General features: G+C 40.0%; 1 protein-coding gene across 3 annotated transcripts in view; it reads left to right on the top strand.

Annotated features, from left to right (window-relative positions):
- The window catches only part of KIF2A (kinesin family member 2A), a 57151-nt gene that overhangs the window by 15405 nt on the left and 21912 nt on the right, over positions 1-19834 (top strand). For 2 of the 3 annotated variants that reach the window (XM_065655487.1, XM_065655485.1), the window contains exons 2-8: positions 9128-9222; positions 10528-10647; positions 11086-11140; positions 13115-13237; positions 13855-13955; positions 16377-16472; positions 17245-17299. In XM_065655487.1, the coding sequence (XP_065511559.1) occupies positions 9128-9222; positions 10528-10647; positions 11086-11140; positions 13115-13237; positions 13855-13955; positions 16377-16472; positions 17245-17299 (645 nt within the window). The remainder of the gene's footprint in view (positions 1-9127; positions 9223-10527; positions 10648-11085; positions 11141-13114; positions 13238-13854; positions 13956-16376; positions 16473-17244; positions 17300-19834) is intronic. The other variant, XM_065655486.1, reaches the window with a different exon arrangement.

Consider the following 19834-nt stretch of genomic DNA (forward strand, 5'->3'; position numbering starts at 1 on the left):
TGGCTTGCAAAATGAAAAGTCAGCGGAAAACCCCAATGAATCACAATGTGAAAAGATTGGAGATTTGACAATTAATAGAGAAACAGAAACTGTGACAGCAGCACTGGGATGCAGCTCTAGGGAACTGCCTGAGAGAAGGTGCATCAGTGTGGACAGTAAACAAGTTCGGGTAGGCTGAGCACAGTGAATTACAATTTAGTGGTTCGGAATGGGGGTGCTTGTTGCTGTTGGATGCAAGGGAAACCAAAAAGTTGCTTGTGTCCTGCTTGCTGCATGAGGGACATTAAATGTGCTGTTTGTATTTTGAAGTTAAATATTGTACACAGTTCAGTGGCATGTCTATGTGTTGGAGTTTTTTCCCCTTCCTGATTTGTTCGTGGACTGTCAGCAAGATCTGTGAACTTTGTTTCTAAAGTACTACATTTGATTCTTTTTGCACAGAAATAAGATACATATCTTAGATGGGGATTTTTCTGAGTTTGGTAGCTTTCTAGATGGGGGCAAGAGTAGATTAAGTAGGATTTTAATTCAAAGCTGAAATATACACGCAGTTATGGGAAACTTGTTTTGGGTAATGTTAATTTCTGTTCTGAAAATTCCCGTGTATTATGTCCTAGAGATTTACAGAGGTCATAAAATGTTGTAACATGCTTGCCATTTGAAGAGCTTGAGTATCGATGTGATAATATAGAGAATAAAACAAAATGAGTTGGTAGTGAGGGATCATTCACAAACACAAATATGAAAATATCTTTAATTAAAATTACATGGCTTTCTATTGGTATTTAAGAACTTGCTTTAGAAATCTGGCAGTACTGTATATGTTTAGTGACCTAACTGACAGTGTGGTAACACTATAAGGTAACAGACAAGACAATAAAGAAGGCTGACAAAACCAAAATAAATCTGTATGATTAAGTAAAACAAAACTAAAGCATAACTGTGGTAGATACAAAGAAACTAAAAGGCTGCTTGTTTGTGGATAAATGAACCTTTGAAACAAAATTAAATCAAACATGTTTAGTGTTGTGGAGAAGGAAACATCTGTCCCTAGTAACCGCCAGCTTTTCCTTGGGGGATCAGCAGCAGGACTGCCTGTGCAGCGCAGGGAGGACCAGGACAAATCCTGATTGCCTGAATAGCAATATCGCCACAGTTGCTGGAGACACCGAGCCTGGAATTTTCTTTTTCTTTTAGGTTTTCTCCTTGAAGTTTGGCATAGGCATTGTTCGATGGCTAGAGGGTTATTTTTCACCTCCGTGAGCTCTGTGAGAGCAGGAAAGCCTTTTCACCACAGTCACCTGGATTGGAGCCCGTAGCACAGGAGGCAGTTTTCTGGACCGTGGTAATTCTGGTAAATGCTGCTTCTGGATTTGCAGCTTCATGTTTCTCCTAAACATGTTTTTTTGGTTGTTGTTGTACATGTAACTTGGCATTTGTATTATATTTAAAAGACAGTGAAGAAAATTCTTCTTTTCACAGTTTTAATTTTTGAATATCTAGTGGCAGAGGGTGAAGGTCAATCCTGTCCAGCTGTCTCTAGATGAGATAGCATTCATGTTAGACCCTCATGGATATGATTAGGAAAATCCTGGCTATTTCACAAATGCCTCTTACAGTACTTCAAGGGGTGGGTAGTTTCTGTTGCAGTGGTCATCCTCAGCAAGACTCCGTAGCTGATGTTAAGTTGGAGTATATTTTTGCATTCATCTATGAAACATCTACTGTTGATGCACTTAGATGAGCGCAGTGCTTGGCTGACAGACTACTGGCTGAGCTAATATAACACATCCGTGCTCCTAAACAAGTGGCAAGTTCAGAGGATGTAACATAAGCTGTGAGTTTTGTTTACTGAATGTTGGGTCCATTAACATTGCCATAGCCTGGTTTTGCTAAAAGTAATTGCCTGGGTTTGAGCTAACGAGTCTTAAGCAACTGTGTGATGGTTGTGGTGTAACGCTGCCAGGCAGGGTCCTGCTCCTAGTTTTGGGGGTAGGAATGAGAATGTCATACTGGAAATTATGAACCTTTGTTTTCTACAGCCTGATCCGGAGCCTGTGTGTAAATTTTTAATTATTATGGCCAAAGATATTTCTAAGACTTCAAAACTTTGGTGTGCCATGTGTGAATATGGTGTCTTTTGGAGTGTGGGCACTTTATGTGGAAGGGTGGGAAAGGCTGTGGTGTTTTTCAAGCCTTATTTCTTGAGTCACTTGGAAGAGTGTGAAGGGGGTTAAGTCTCATGTGAGCCAGTGCTGTAGCCCAGACTGTAATTTAGAAAACACCAACCTATATTTAACACTGAAACTGACATTTCTGAAAAGTATTAGGAAGACGAAAAGGCTATGGTTTTAGTACTGTAACTGATCACTGCTTCAAAATTGCGGTGGTTTGGAGAAGTTTTGCAGGTAGAAAACGTTCAGTTTGCTTGGAGGTAAGGATCTAAGTACAGCTTGGTATTTGCCATCAGTTGGCTCTGCTACCTAGATTGAGAGTTAGGTAAAATGTTTGATTTAGCCCTGGTTATTTGCTTTTGCTGCTGCTTCCTGAGCCTTTTTCTGCACCAATTGCTGCCCTAAGAACTCCTACAATAGAGAGGATTTATCTGATGTTTCTGCAGATGTTTATGCTTACTTTCTTCTGTTTGTGGAATGTTCATCAGATGACTAGGAAAAGAGGGAAAAGAGCTTATGTTCTTCACTTCTATTGATTAGGGTGAGAAGATTGTAACGTATGTGTATTTAAGGTAATTGTAAAGTGTCAGCTTCACATATGTTTGTATTCTGTTGCTGTATTTCCAGCAATATTTTCTTTATGCTCTAGTCAGTAGGAGATAAGCCAGATGCCACACACTGTATGACAGAACATACACAAATAATAGCCTTTTCAAATAACTTCTCCTTGAGTTTTGAGCTGTATAGCAATGGAACAACTTCCCAGAAAAAGTTTAGCCTGTGATGTGAATTCTAATCATGTGAGGAGAGGCACTAGTAATAGAAGAAACACTGAGTGAAGAGTCAGTGTATCAGCACTATGGCTCTACTTTCTTCTTTTGTTTTTGAGATGTGTGTGAAATTAGTCTTTCTTGGATCACTTTTTCCTTTTTCAGTTTGTCATAATGCATGCTCATGTTTACATGGACATATTTACATTTCAGAGGTTGATACCAACTCTAGGAAATGCACCAGAAATCAGGGATGTTGCCTTCAATCACTCTTTGCAGATCGATTTGGCTGGTAGCATTTGCAGCTTGGTCTTGCTTTATATGCTAGACGAGGTTTATGCCAGACTAATTGGTTGCTGGCATTCCTGAATTTCACAGCTGCTGTATTCAGCTGTGTACTAGAAAAATATAATGGAATACTGTTTGCGGAGAGCAAGAGGCAATTGTAAAGATGTAAATGTGCTTTCTGGCACTTCAATGACATGTAAACTTTTAGTAACACAAAGAATTTTTAGCAACAAATTGTAAGGGTACATTGCCAGTTCAAACATTATAGTATACATTTTGTATTTAAGCTGAGAATTTTTGGAAGACAGACATAACTTTAATTTTCGTTGGTGATTTTTTTTTTTTTTTATTCAGTCCCGACTTTCTTGGCTAGGCAATGGATGAAATCTGGCACAGAGATGGAAGATTTATTGTGATTCTTTTGTTCCAGCATGCTGGTTTACTGTATTTGTGAGAGTGTTCAGTATTTTCTTTTCGTTCATCAGCCTGCTTTGATCTCCTTTCACTTGTTATGGCAAAGATTAAACCTTTTTAAATTGCTATTTGTTCTCTGTCAAAAGTTGTGGAGCACAGGGGCAGGTAATAGGACTTATATGATGGCTCTGTGACTACTATAGTTTCACAGGTTTCAGCTCTGAGTACTTTTTTTCTTGAAAATGTATAAAACTTGGTAACATACTAAAGATTATTTTAATCACAGAATGGTTGGGATTGGAAGGGACCTCTGGAGACCATCTAGTCCAACCCACCTGCTAAAGCAGGTTCACCCAGAGCAGATCGTACAGGAAATGTGTCCAGGCAGGTTTTGAATGTTTCCAGAGAGGGAGACTCCACAACCTCTCTGGGCAGCCTGTTCAGTGCTCTGGCACCCTCAAAGTGAAGATGTTTCTCCTCATATTCAGACAGTATCTCTTGTGCTTCAGTCTGTGCCTGCTGCTCCTCATCCTATCTTTGGGCACCACTGAAAAGAGTCTGGTTGCATCCTCTCGACATCCACCCTTAAAATATTTATAAACATTGATAAGATCCCCTCTCAGCCTTCTCTTCTCCAGGCTGAACAGGCCCAGCTCTCTCAGTCTTTCCTCATCCGAAAGATGCCTCAGAACCCTCATCATCTTTGTAGCCCTTTGCTGGACTCTCTCCAGTAGTTCTTTGTCTTTATTGAACTAGGGAGCTCAGAACTGGATGCAGTACTCCAGGTGTGGCCTCGCCAGGGCAGAGTAGAGGGGGAGGATTCACCTCCCTCGACCTACTGGTCACACTCTTCTTAATGCACCCAAGGATACTGTGGGCTTTCTTGGCCAAGGGCACATTGCTGGCTTATGGGTAGCTTGTTGTCCACCAGGACTCCCAGGTTCTTCTTCACAATGCTGCTTTCCAGCAGGTCACCCCCAACCTGTACTGGTGCCTGGGTTTGTTCCTCCTCAGGTGCAGGACCCTACACTTGCCTGTGTTGAACACCATTAGATTCCTCTCTGCCCAACTCTCCAGCCTGTCCAGGTCTCACTGAATGACAGCACAGCCTTCTGGTTTATCATCCCATCCTCTCAGCTTGGCATCATCAGCAAACTTGCTGTGGGTACACTCTATCCCTTCATCCAGGTCGTTGATAAACAGGTTGAACAAGACTGGACCCGGTACTGACCCCTGGGAAACCCCACTAACTACAGGCCTTCAACCAGACTCTGCACCGTTGCTCACAACCCTCTGAGCTCTGCCATCCAGCCAGTTCTCCATCCATCTCACCGTGCATTCATCCAGCCCGCACTTCCTGAGCTTTCCTATGAGGAGGTTGTGAGAGACGGTGTCAAAAGCCTTTCTGAAGTCAAGGTAGACAACATCCACTGCTCTCCTCTTGTCTACCCAGCCAGTCATATGACCACAGAAGGCAATCAGATCAGTCAAGCATGATTTCACCTTGGTGAATCCATGCTGACTATTCCTCATAACCTTCTTTTCCTCCACATGCTCGGAGGTGACATCCATAGTGAGCTGTTCCATCACCTTTCTAGGGGTGGAGGTGAGGCTGACTGGCCTGTAGTTTCCCAGGTCGTCCTTCTTGCCCTTTTTGAAGACTGGAGTGATGTTAGCTTTCTTTCAGTCCTCAGGTACCTCTCCTGTTCTCCAAGACCTTTCAAAGATGATGGAGAGTGGCTTGACAATAACATTTGCCAGCTCTCTCAGCACTCGTGGGTGCATCCCATTGGGGCCCATGGATTTGTGGATGTCCAATTTGTCTAAACGATCTCTAACATGATGCTTTTCAAGCAAGGGAAAGTCTTCCTTTCTCCAGACTTTCTCTCCTATCTCCAGGGTCCGGGATTCCTGAGAGCTGGTCTTAGCAGTAAAGATGGAAATGAAGAAGGCATTCAGTAACTCTGCCTTCTCTGTATCATCCCTCACCAGGGAACCCACCTCATTCAGCAGCAGACCTACATTTTCCCTAATCTTCCTTTTACTGCTGATGTACTTGAAGAAGCCCTTCTTCTTGTCCTGGACATCCCTTGCCAGATTGAATTCCAAGTGGACCTCAGCCTTTTTCACCACAACCATGCACACTTTAACAATGCTCCTATATTCCTCCCAAGTGGTCTCTCCCTTTTTCCACATTCTGTAACCCTCCTTCTTCCATTTGAGTTTTGTCAGAAGCTCCTTGCTCATCCATGATGGGACAAGCTCCTTTTGCTTGATTTCTTACTCATAGGGATGCAATGATCTTGATCTTGGAGGAAGTGATTTTTGAATATTAACCAGCTCTCTTGGATCCCCCAACTTTCTAGAGGATCCCATGGGATTCCTCAAAGTAGGACCTTGGAAGAGGCCAAAGTTAACTCTCTTGAAGTCCAGGGTTGTAATCCTACTTATTGTTATCCTGCTTATTGTCCTGCTTCTCCCACGCAGGATCCTGACCTCCACTATCTCATGGTTGCTGCAGCCAAGGGTGACCCCCCAACCTTCATATCCCCAGCCAGTCCTTCTTTGTTAGCACAAGGTCCAGCAGCACACCTGTCCTCATTGGCTCTTCCATCACCTGTGTTAAAAAGTTATCATCAGTGCTCTGCAGGAACCTCCTGGACTGTGTGTGCCCAGCTGTGTTGTCTATTTATATACAATATTTCTATAATATTGTATAATATATTATGTTTTTTGCTAAAATTACATTTTTTCATATACTGTTTTTCTCTTGATTCTGGATTGACAGCTAGGCCTGACTTTAAAACAGTAGCAGAAGATTATACCGATCAAAGCTTGAGGAGTCTTCCAGTTCCCCCAGTTTTGGTGTCCTTGCGGTCCCAGCGTGCTCCTTGTAGAAGTGGCAGGACTGACACTGCTACAGGAAGACAGTGGCTTCTGTTGCTGCTTCGCTGATGAACCGGATAGCTAATTGAAACAGTTCTACAACAGGGTGTTCTTGCACAAAATTAAGTCCCTGAAGGTCATTAAATGCAGAAACATTAATGTGGAGGTGTGTTGAGGACCTTGCACAAAGAAAACTTGCACAAAAAAGCTCTTCCAAGGAAATAAGGTGTGACAGCGTCATGCTTGGTGTGTCTGCTTCAGCCCTGCCACCAGCAGAATTTGGGCAGGGTCCTGAGGGCAGGATGTGTGCCTGCACAGTGTGGTTTGTGCAAGGGGCAAAGGGGAGGGCCGGTGCGGGGAGAGGAGGTCAGGGCGGTGGTCCCTGCCCGTGCATCTCCTGCAGCGCCGGTCAGCCTGTCCCTGCAGACCGTGAGGACTGTGCTCAAGAAGCACAAGTGGAAGGGTTTGTTCACAGAATCACACAGAATCACAGAACGTTAGGGATTGGAAGGGACCTCAAAAGATCATCTAGTCCAATCCCCTCGCCGGAGCAGGAACACTCCGATGAGGTTACACAGGAAGGCGTCCAGGTGGGTTTTGAATGTCTCCAGAGGAGACTCCACAGCCTCCCTGGGCAGCCTGTTCCAGTGTCCTGTCACCCTCACCGAGAAGAAGTTTCTTCTCAAATTTAAGTGGAACCTCCTGTGTTCTAGTTTGTACCCATTGCCCCTGGTCTTACCATTTGTTGTCACCGAGAAGAGCCTGGCTCCATCCTCGTGACACTCACTGTTTACATATTTATAACCATTAATGAGGTCTCCCCTCAGTCTCCTCTTCTCCAAGCTAAAGACACCCAGCTCCCTCAGCCTTTCCTCATAAGGGAGATGCTCCACTCCCTTCATTGTCTTTGTGGGCAAAAGACAGGTCAGGGGAATGGAAACTAGCAAATGCTAGAGGAGAGAAACCAAGTGAAGCAAAGGGGGAGGCTTTTTTTAAGTTTAAAAAAACTACTTCAACTTCTTCAGTGGTGGAGTGAAGCATATGCTTTGGGCAAGGACAGGTATGGATGTTGTAAATGTGTATGTAACGCGGGTGAGCTGAGCGTGGCAGATGTGGAGGCAGCGGTGCCCGGGGGTGCCGGGCACTCTGCCCGTGCCCCCGGTGCTGCGCTTGGCTGGAGCGTCAGCCGAACTCTTCCTCCGCACCGTACGTTGGAGTGCACAGGTGTGCTGTTACCTGCCGTGGTGCTTCCATGTAGTCTCTCTTCTTGCTTAATTTTAACCGGGTGTGAATGTTTAGGCAGCCTCTGCAATCAAAGAAATATTAACAGGGTGCATTTTTTACTTGCTCTGTTAGGTGAGATGATACGGCTTATCAGTCAAGGTTTTTTTCAGACTATATAAAGACATTGACTTCGGAAAATCATCAAATTATGACTGAAATTGCTAAAATAGAACTTAAAAAAAATCAGCAGAGGAGAAAACTGGAGTGGATTTGGGGGACGGGAGCTTTAGGTAAGGACAAAGTGGAAGGTGGACCTAGACCAGAGCAGATGTGTCAGGACTGCGCTGTGTTTGGCCCCCGAGCGGGTCCCCGGCCGCAGCAGTGTGTGTGTGGGCTGCTCTGGGACGGTCGCTCCGAGAGCTGGTGCTCCGAGAGCTGGACGTGGCCCTTGGGCACCTGCGGGGTGGCTTGGGCTGCATGGCCTGAGGGATTGCTTGTTCCTGCCAGGGCTCATTAAAGGAGGGTGATGGAGGAGCCGCGGGGTTGGACTCGTGTTCTTCAGAAACCCCAGTTCTTGGTACTCTCAGGGCAAAGCGCAGATGTGAAATCAATGTGACACCTGGGTCTTGATCGTTTTGTGTCAGCGCATGGCTGCGCTGCTCTTCCAGTTGTTCCTCACTACTGTGTGTAGGAAATAGAACATAAGAAAATTGTGGTACGCTACATATTTAAGAAGAAAAATCCTTATTCCCGCTAAAAGTTTACTGTGTTTATTGTACTTCATGGGGGCTTGCTGGTTTTGGGTTTTTCACGGGAGGAGTCAGAGCAATGGCACTTCAGCTGAGCAATCTGTGTAAGCAGCTGTTCTAAAATGATGATTTGTATTATTGTTGCAAGCAGTTTAATTACCGACTGATTGGATGCCCATAAGAAATGGATGTCAGAATACAGTTTCAGAGGGCTTCACTCCTCTATTGGGACATGTAATGTTGTATTAATATCACCCTAGAAGCGGGGCAAACAAGACTTTGTGGAGCGCACCTTGGGAGCCTTCACTGCCCACGGGAGTCTTGTGGTATTCGAATTTTCTTCTCTCAAGAGAGTCTAGCTGGTGTGGCTTTCACGTGGTGTGTTGTTTACTTACCCCCCAGTTTTCTGTTCATTGAGCTTTTCACTTGTATGCTGACTGCCCCGTTAGAGCCTCCACTGTCTGAGACAGTCTGTGGCCAGGGATCGTCGTCTGTTTATCACCTCATTTTTATTAACCCTCTTCTTCTTGCCTCTCTCTGCATGTCTCAGTGCAGGGATGAAAATAACTTCTGGAAAATTTTTTCACCAGTTAATAAATGATCATTTGTGTTTGCTTTCTAGGCCGAATTCACCAAGCTATGGTAACATCCCTAAATGAAGATAATGAAAGTGTAACTGTTGAATGGATTGAAAATGGAGATACTAAAGGCAAAGAGGTAAACAATTATTTCAGAACTTTTCTCTTTTGAAAATGTGTAATCTATATGAATATTACTCTGGAATTTTCACTAGAAACAAAAAGAAGATATAAATCTTAGTTTACTTGATGATTCTTTGGTTACAGACTGTTTTGCGTGGGAGCTGTTGGGCAAATGCTGGTTTCTGTTGTATTAAGTTTGATTTCCTGAGATCTCTGTTGTAGCTTTTAAATAGTTCTTTTCATTTATTGATCTTGAACCAGATTACAAGGGCCGACCTTATTAACCTCTTTTTTCAAGTAGAAAAGTCGAATTTTTGAGATGGAGAATGACTTGAAGTTCAGATGGGAAACTAGTGGGAGAGCTAGATTAGAAATCTTCTTATGCTTGTATTATTGAAGAATTAAACTGCTAGTTTGTTTGCTTATATATTTAGTTTTGGCAATAATTTTCTAGCCTTCCTTCCCTTGAGAAACTGTGTATTTCTGTGTAAGACTTTGCCATCCCGTCTTCCTTTAAATTTTGGGCCATGTTAGCCAGTTTCAGCTGAGATTTAGAGAAGCATCTCAGAAATAATTACGCTTCTTGGTTTTGTGAAAACACAGGAAACAGAAGAAACGTTGTTGAAAAAGTCCTAGTGATGTCATCAGCTGAGCTCATCCCTCTGGACACACAGAATCTATACAGTAGTGAAGTCTTTGAAAGGTCCAGCCGGGGGAAATGGCAATCCACAGGGACCAAAGCTATTTAAGCTTTTTAGGAAACCAAGTTTCAATAGATCTGAAGCCAGCTATTTTTGAGATCCCGGCTCTCCCCCCTTACATTTTACAGTATTTCGAATGAGGAACACTTAAAAGAAAAAGAAAACAGCATGATAAATTTACCATGGTTTCAACTATGCTTTTATTTTTTGGGTGGTTGTAATTCATCTGTTTCTTTTGCAGTATCTAGGAAATTTCAAATAATTGAGATCTCTTTCTTTTTATGTTACAGAATGTCTTTCATGTTCTGCAGTAATTTTCAAATTACCACAGTAATACTAGCTACTTCGGTTTTAATTTAATCTCTTTAGAAAATTGTTAATATCTATTGGTCATTTTTAATTCATCCCTTTTCTGAAAGATGTGTTTTCAATTTATACAAAGACCGAAGGTTAAGCTGTTTTTATTGGACATAAAAGATAATTCACATTTAAAATTAACAAATTGTGGGGTAAAAACTTTAAATATGTAATTGCTGTTTATTCTCAAACATAACAGGAGAAATGGATGGAGTGAATACCATTTTAAGACTCACAAATGTGTTTTATATTCTTTTACACAGATTGACTTGGAGAGCATATTTTCACTTAACCCAGATCTGGCACCTGATGAAGATATTGAACCTAGTCCAGAGACACCACCACCACCTGCTTCATCAGCCAAAGTAAACAAAATTGTGAAGGTTGGTAATATTAATGTAGCATGTTTATGTTAAACTTATAGTACTTCTAGACACGTTACTGGGTTTGAATTTTTAACTTCAACTTTTGTGTCTGTGGAGCTATCTCATAACTGTTTTCCTTTCTTTTTCCTATGTTGAGTAGCAGTTTCTAAAATTTTTCTAAGAGCAAGCTTGACAGGGAGTTGGGAACCAATATTTCTGTAACTAAATATATCTCAAGGAAAAATACAGAAAAGGTTTTGGAGGTTGTTTCGAAACAGTATGTGTAGTTCAAGCAGTTTTCACCCTGGGATCTTCGGGGAGGGATTTGGAAGCAATCACCGATCTATACTGCTGATGCGGTGTTATTTTCATTCACCAGAAAGAAGCAGAGGTGGGGCTGCAGTTTACATTTTCAGTAATGTGGCGACCGAATAACAGAGGTTTATTTCTTTATAGACTCGACGGACTGTGTCCTCTGTGAAGAATGACATCCCTGCCAGAGATAACAGAGGTAAATGTTATCTCTTTCCATTTCAAGGAAGTAAAAAATATGGGAACATTTTAACTTCCTCATCTAACATTCCTTAATAGCTCTGCATTTCTTATTGAGTATGTATGCATGTGACATGTAAAAGACATGGTAGCTCGTTCCTAGAATTATTCCAATGTATATTTAGGAATTCATACTGTATGAATAGTATTTATATGCAAATTTAAGCGAAGGTGCAAAAATTTGAAGTTAATTCTGGTACATTAAGTCACGTGTTGACTTCTTCAGGTTAAACCATCCTCAATTATGTCTCTGCTTAATTGTTTCAATATACACTAAATAGTGCACTTAAAATTCTTACGCTTTCAATTTTTTAACTTAGTTTTGTAGCGGTCTATGTATAAGCATTCATTCAAAGAGTACTTAAGCCCTATGGGTTTTTTCTCTGAAGTTAATAGTGAAAAATCTACAAAAAATGCTGAAATACCACAGGAGGATAGGTGAAAAGTATTTGGTGGGTTAATATGCATGTAATGCATCTAGAACATGAGAAAGAATAGTTACTGCTTATTGTTTTCATTTTCTCTCCTGCAACTAACTTGTGCTGATGATTCTTCTTCCAAATATTAATCTGCTGTCATTAATCGAGACTAGATTCAAGTTCATCTGTTTAAATTGAAAAACAAATGGGCTTGTGTATCTTTGCAAGTGTTCAGACTCTTCTGGTGGATGATTGGGACCACTTTCACCCTTCTGCCATTTGTCTTTGGGGGTGTTAAACTGAAAATCTCATGAGGAGGAGATAATCCTTTTCGAACTAGTATGGTTTAAATTTGAGATATCTTATTGATGGCTCTCCTCATATCCATACATGTTGTCATTTGTAGTAAATAGTCTGTTTCGTCTGGAATAACCCTGTCACTTGTATTTTAATAGGTCCTATGCATCTTACTATTCACAGCCGGCCTAAGTACTTGTTCTTTGTTGGCCTTGTAATTAAGCTATTCTCAGCACGCTGTCTTATTTTGTGTAGTCAATTTGTGCTATCAACTAGATCTCTTATCATATGTGGAATGATCTGGGCATTTGTCTCATCCGTCCCGCTCAATACCTGTTTCCATGGTTGTCTCCGTGTTGCACGGTGAGCTGGCCTTCGTTTGGAGTGTCATCTCTGGCTGCTAATCAAAGCTGGTACCTTAACTGTCGTACTCTTCTGGCAGGCTCTGTTAGGAGTGTGTGCAGGAAACGGGCCAGCTGAAGCAGAGCTGCTTGAAGCAACTCTTTGAAAAACAATTAATAGCATTCAGCTCTAACAAAGAGGCTTGCGTGCTCACCACTCCCCCTGCATTCACTGGGAACACGCATCGCTGCATCTTCAGAAGCTGGAATCCTTAGCACGTATAGAATCAATGCATAAGTTTATACATATTGATTGTATCTGTATCCCTTCCAGTATCGTGTCAAAAAGGTTTGTTTCTTCCACTCACAGATTGAGCTGCACTTGGCTGCCTTTCATTTCTATCCCTTTGCTCCTCCAGAGATCGTAGGCTCAATGGGGTGGGACCATTTTGTAATGTTTAGAGAATGTGAAACAGCAGGGCTTCTCTTTTTACTCGTTTTTTGGTTATAGTCACAATATAAATAAAACTTCAGTGCTTTTAAACTTCAGGACTGCATATCTTCAAGTGCATGCTTCATTCTATGCACATAATAAGTTGTACTAATTCTGCAGTAGAGTATTTTAAAATATGCACATGGAGCGTTGGTACTTAATAATTACGTTGTGTTGGTGTATGATACTAGGATAAAAAAGGCTGCATACTGAAGGTCTTTATTAATAGACTTTCTACATGTATGGTTCCTCCTAGCCCCCAATAAATTGTTGTGTCTGGAAAGGGGCCTTGTTTTATCTCATCATACCAAAGCATTTCAGAATTGGGTAGAAATGGTACTCTTCCTTGTCCACTTGAGCTTTGTGCTTTTTTTCCTTTGCAGTGGTGGGTTCTGCACGCGCGCGACCTACTCAGCTTCCTGAGCAGTCTTCCTCTTCTCAACAGAATGGTACTGTTTCAGATATATCTCCAGTTCAAGCTGCAAAAAAGGAATTTGGACCCCCTTGTATGTAAACCGTGTATCAAGGATTCATTCATTCTGGGCGTTACATGTGCATTCTCTTGGATTGTGTTGTCCGTAAATGACCAACGGTCTACATGCGCAGTTGTCTGTGGGGCTTCCTCGAGAAGCTTTTTCAGAGAGCTATGGCTCAAAAAAGGTTCACTTTGTCATAGTTGTGCCAGTATTTGGATTTTGTTTTTCCTTTATATTTTTTTAACCATGGCGGTGTTTGGTGGTGGTTTGTTTTGTTTTGCTTTTTTGTTGTTTTTGTTTGTTTGGGTTTTTTTTAAAATTTGCCTGGGCTTTCTTTTAATTCAAACCAAGAGATCACATGTATCTGTCCAAATATTTTTTTGAGGGTCATTGTGCTTATATTTTTGGTTGTTTTTTTGGTCCTATTATTGTCCTATTCCCATGATTTTTTTCTAATTCATTTATTTTATGAATTTTAGAAATTAAATTGCCATGATTATTTTGTACTAATACTGATTTGCTTGAAAAAATAGTTGAAATAAATACATTCTAATTATTGATAAATTAATATAATTGAAATGTTACAGTGTAAATACTAAATTCCTGCAAGAGTGAAAATATTTTACGAGTGTATCATTTTTTTTAAGCACGTAGAAAATCTAATTGTGTAAAAGAGGTTGAAAAATTGCAAGAGAAACGTGAAAAAAGAAGGTTACAGCAGCAGGAACTTAGAGAAAAAAGAGCTCAGGTTAGTATTTCTAGCTTGGATGGAAAATGTTATGTCAGCAAGACAAGTTTGCAAAATCATTGTGCTTTTTTCAGTCTTTAATAGTTACTATGAAGTGTAAGAATCTTGAAATTAAATGTTTTCATCCTGTATACAAGTTTGATAAATATTTTAATGCTTGGTTGCATTGCTCTCATAACTATTACTTTAGACAGTTTTCCCCCTCCTTTTCGTCCTACAGAAATAATTGCTTACAACTGCTTATCTTGCCGTGTGTTCTTTAAAGATCAAGTACCTGATGATAGCTATTTCTTAGGGAAAACATATTGAAGAAAATAATCAAGTCTTTGGCTTTTAGATAGGTCTGTTACTCTACAGGAGGTATTACAGCATTATGATAAATTACTCTTTGTGATCTTTGATGCTTTGTAGGAGATTGATTTGAGGCTCAAGTTCAAACAGTGGTTTTTAATTTTTTTTTCTTTAAACTGTTCTATGTATTTATATTTTAGCTTTGCATCATGCAAGCAGCTCAGCAGTAAGTTGTTAGAAACTCGTGTGGAAGAAATGAAGTTGCTAATCCTGTGAGAAAAATCTCGTAATATTAGACGACTTTCTGTCACAGTGGTGTAAAAGCTTTTGCAAAACTAGTAGTGTAATCTTGTTGGCAGCCCTGTGCCTATGTGTTAGTCTCTAAAGAGATACTACCAATCCGCTGCTGACATGAGAAGTACCACCAGCAAGTAAATAACTCAGGCAATTTACTTCATAGTCTATGATGTTTCTAAGTTGACCTAAAATCACCTATGTTGAATTCATATTCGCTAATTTCCATCCATTTAAACAAATGCAAAACATTACTATGCCTTTATGTGTGAGGAACAAATATATTTTATTTTTATATATAATATTTTAATATTATATTTTATATTACATATTTAGGTTTATTTTGTATTTATATTTTAATACTTTTTATATTTTACTTTTGATATTAAAATACTTTGACTTCGCACTACAGCTAGAATTTTCCTTTTGTCACTCCTCTGAAGAGTCCCTTTGCATCTGAGTCTTAAACTTCTGTATGAGGAAGCTTTGTTTGTCTTGGTGGCCTGTGCTTACCTCTGCTTCCTGTTGCTTTGTCTATTCTGTCATTTGTTGTCATTATGAAATGCAGCAATAATTAGCCAAACACTCTTTTCTAGTGGGTAAGGCCTTTAAGCAGGGTTTGAAGAGTATCAAGCAAACAGTTTTTCTGCAACAAGCAATACTCCTGACTGTTAGAAGGAAACATTTCAGCAGGAATACATTTTGTGGGGGCTTGCAGTCAGCAGTTTTTAGTTCACTGTGGTCAGGGTCAACAACACCAAGTGCCATCAGCTTCTGATGAGCAGGACGCAGTTTTATCTGGGATATGATCGGCTGTGTCAGAGGTGCAGAGACATGAGCGGGCTTCCTTTCAGCTCGTTAACCCTGATGCAGCGATTTCTGAAAGCGCCTGCGCTGTTTCCACGACGAGTGGCGATCCAAGAGGAGGTTTATGTCATTTGGGGGGAGCCGTACACGACTTGGTAAGGCCTGAGCGCCAGAGCTGGTTGTGTTTGGCATCAGCAGCATGTCCTGAAACGGTGTAAAAACTGACAGTCACGGGAAGAAGTGACAGCAAGGACATTTCATTGATCCTGCAGAGAACTAGCTCAGCTCACAGTAGGCTCAGGCTTAGCAAGGCTTGGAGCGGCTCGGTGCATGGCTTCTTAGGTGCCCATTTGCTCTGGTACCAATGGCTCCAGGTGTAGGGGTGGGAGGTCTTCTGAGCTGGGACGTAGCCTACCACGTATCCTTGGGATTGCTTCTGCTTTTTGGAGGATCTAGAAGTCTTAGAAAAGATTCCAGTTCATCCAAGTGACTGTAGGAGTTAACCTAGGACCAGTAGTTGGATCAAGCTCCTTAAACCGGCTGGGATGCAGCCGTGTTGTGTTTAGAGTAGCGAGGGTGCCTGCGCTGTCCTCTGAGGTATGTGTTGTACCCCTGTAACGCAGTGTGTCCATCAGACTGCCTTTTTTCAGATTAAGAAGTGTTGGCTGTATGTGCTATCTGATGTTGTGCAGTCGCTCGGAGGTGTTTCTTCAACATCAAGACCCTGGCAAATGCAGGAGTCGCTTCTCTTTCTTGAGCAGACAGTTAATTAAAAAGTATTTTATATTACATGCCAGCCAAAACCATGAAATAGAAAGCATGTAATTGTTTTGCTTTATGATCAGTAAATCAGCTACATCAGAATGGAAAAAGGTATTAGACTTGTATTTGAGACGTTTCTGGTGTTTTGGAGAAAAAATAAGATTTCGGTTAATGTGTATTTTTGTTATAAAGAAATACAGAAGATACTGAAGTTTAGTCCAATTTATGAAAAAAGTAAATTAACAATTCTGTTGCTCACTTCCCCAGGATGTTGATGCTACAAACCCAAATTATGAAATTATGTGTATGATAAGAGATTTCAGGGGAAGTTTGGATTATAGACCACTGACAACTGCAGATCCTGTAAGTACCCTAGCAACATGGAAATGTTTTATCCTTCTGTATTTTTCATATGTGTTTTCAATTTTTTCAATGTATACTTCTGTCTGTAAACATGAAAAACAAGTAGTTTAATACATATTAGTATTCATTATAATATGGATTTATTTTTTTCAGTAATTTGATATTGAAATTAGTAGGCATGGAAAGTCCTAGGTTACTAAATTTTGTTAATTATGTCATTTAAATGTCTTTTTACTGTAAAATAATACCAATATATACCAAGTAGTCACTCAGCCTCTATTGTAAGTTTTCCTGGGATAGTAGGGGATGTGCACACAAAATCATTAAGCTTCTCTGAAAAACCCTGTTGATTAAGATTTGATCTTTGAAGGTGATGAGGGCCTTTGGTTTGCAGAGAAGTCAGAGGAGCAGAATCTCTAAATGATGAACATTATCAGATCTCTGTGGAAATCAGAGGTTGTGACAATTTCTGTCCATAGCGTCTACCCTCTTAGATATGGGTTTTCTTGCCATATTCCAAGATGCCCCTGGTACTCTACAGGATTGGATCACTGTCTGCAGGGAGGTTTTTTTAATCTCTGGTTCTCCCTTTGGGTTTTTGGCTGTTGTGCAGACACAAGGAGCTTTTACATGTTCAGATAACTCACTGTCTTGGAAATTTCTCTTTGTATAAATGATTGGCTAATTAATTCAAGAATAGAAGTAAAATAAGGTAAAATATAGTATAACTGGAACAGGTGTATGTTTCACTGAAAGATTGTTTCTTTTGCAGATTGATGAGCACAGGATATGTGTTTGTGTACGAAAACGACCACTCAATAAAAAAGGTATGACCGTTAAAGATTTTGCTGGTTATTTTTTTTTTAAAAAAACTGCTTCTGATAGTAATATGATTTGTGCTAAAGAGATCTAGAAATACTGATCAAAGGGGAACCTGTTAGGCTAGACAGTATGTGTGACAGACCCAGAAAATTCATAGACTCATCATAGCCTGGATAAAGATGGGAGAAAAGTAGTTTAACTGTCACCATTTTATGGGTTGGGAGCTGAGGCGCAGAGAGACTGCAATTTTTTTCCAAGATCATGTAGGTTGTATTTAGTTGTTCTAGGCATTAATTCTACTGTAATTTCTTCAGTATTCTTACATTGAATTAGGATCACCGTTCTTTCAGACTATCCTTCAAGTGATGACCTGACCAGAAACCTACTCTGTGAAAAATTTCATACACGTTTTTTGTACACTTATTTTTATACTTTCAAGTAGTCTTGAATCAGACATCAAGAGAGCAGTTCAGGTGCTTAAACGCTGATGTCTTGTGACAAGACATCCTCACAGGGCTAGTGGCTAACAGACTGGAGACTGGGCAAGATAGCCTGGGGCATATGAAATGCCACTAAAAAACTATTAGGTACTGGAATGACTCCCTAGTGACTTTTTTGTTATGTTAAATCTCATTCTTCCCATGAAGTTCTTTACTTTCAGTGGGAAATTAAGAATGCAAATGCTTCTGGATTGCAGCCTATCTGAATCCCAGCACTTAAGTAAAATGACATTTGTTTTGAAAGATGTTTCTCTTTCTACTTTATTTTGCTTAGTTAAGGGACTCAAAGAGCATCACTCTGACTCTGAAACAACATGGCATTCATGTACTATTTTTGTACTGTCAGAACTACACATTGAGGATTATCTGGAGCATATCCAGAGGAAGATGGGAGAATTGTATGGAAAAGGGAAAACATCTGTTGATACCAGTATATAGTTGCACAACCTATTTAATAAGGGCACTCAATGTACAAGTCTCGTAGCAGCTGAATTTCTGTTTCAGCGTTGGAGGTTGTCTTTAATGAAATACGACTTAGAAATCTGATACATTTGGGGGAAGCTTCACCTTCTACCTGCACTGAAGGTGGACAAAGGGAAATGACAGTGAATGAGAGGAAGTTGTCGTGGGGCATGGGCCGGGATTCAGAAGTAGGGTTTACTTTTGTGAAAGTTGCTTATCTTAAGTATTAGTGGTTTGGAGCTATTAAAAATAGTCCAGAGGTGTTTGTAGGAAGATGAGTGTCTAACTAAAAATGAGGTTGGCACTAAAGTTGTTTTGCATTTTTAAGAATAAGCTATAGTAAAAAGGTATTAATGAAATAATCTATGCAGGGGGTGAACCATCAAGATAATCTACTACCAACATAATACAATCTTCTGAAAACACACACTTCATAAGAAACAGTATTTCTCATGACATGTTTTAAAATTGAACAGTACAAAAGAATCAAAGATACTAGTATATAACCACCTGAAGAGAAAAAAAAATTAGTTTGTTTTGTCAGCCTCATATACAGAGAATCATCACAAAAATCTTTAGGTTCTCAGCACCATTCTGTGAATTGACTTCGCAGGAAGTAGGTGTTCAGATTGACATTTTAAGATTTTATTTCAGTGATGTATTTTTATAATTGAGAAATGTATGGTGGGTTTCACAGACACTATTCCAAATTTCCATCATCAAGGAATACAGGTTGTCATAACAAATAGCTGGGAACAGGTAAATGTCTTATTTCAAACAATTTTTTAAGGAAAATCAGCTCTTGACTGCTTAAGCTAAAAAGCTTTTGCTGCCAAGAATTGACCGTCATACATTTCTTTTCATTACTGTTCCTTATTTCTTCTCTGTGATTACTGCAGAATAATTGCATTTTATTTGATTTTGGTGCAGTTGAAAAGTTTATTATATAGTGACTTGAATACATGTTTCTGTTGGTGTGTAATGTCATGCAATGGTAACCATTGTACTGTTTGATCAGTACGTTAGCTGATGAAAAGATTTCTATGTGATTGTATAAAGTCACATCAAATTCTTGAACTGCATGCCTGAAGACATTTTACATAGAAATGCAACTAGGACACATTAGTGATCCTGGCTGTGCACACAAAGGATCTTTATTTTTGTGCATATCATGGATCCCTGGGTTCTCTGTTTTGCTGACTCATATCTCACACAACAATTAGCAGTAAATTGTAGTGCTGTGTAGTAATTATAACCTGGGATCTCACTGCTGAAATTGCGTTGAGATGGCTTTTGTTCATGCCTAGTGATAGGAAGGATCATTAGCACTTTCAGCTTTCCGCTTACAAGGTAATTTTTAGAAAGGATTTTACTTTAGAGAGGTTCTGTATTAAAGATGTATACTGTAGGTTCCAGGAGGAATATGCAAATTAAAATATCTGTGTAGAATGAAAGTAATTTTTTTCTTTTTGAAATCTGTGAACATATGACTATAACATTAAGGATTTAGGGAAAATAAAAAAGGTGAAAATTTAAAATTAAGCAGATTATTGTAAGGATACTAATTTTTTTGCATGT

The sequence above is a fragment of the Caloenas nicobarica genome, chromosome Z (genome assembly GCF_036013445.1).
Source record: "Caloenas nicobarica isolate bCalNic1 chromosome Z, bCalNic1.hap1, whole genome shotgun sequence".
Lineage (NCBI taxonomy): Eukaryota > Metazoa > Chordata > Aves > Columbiformes > Columbidae > Caloenas > Caloenas nicobarica.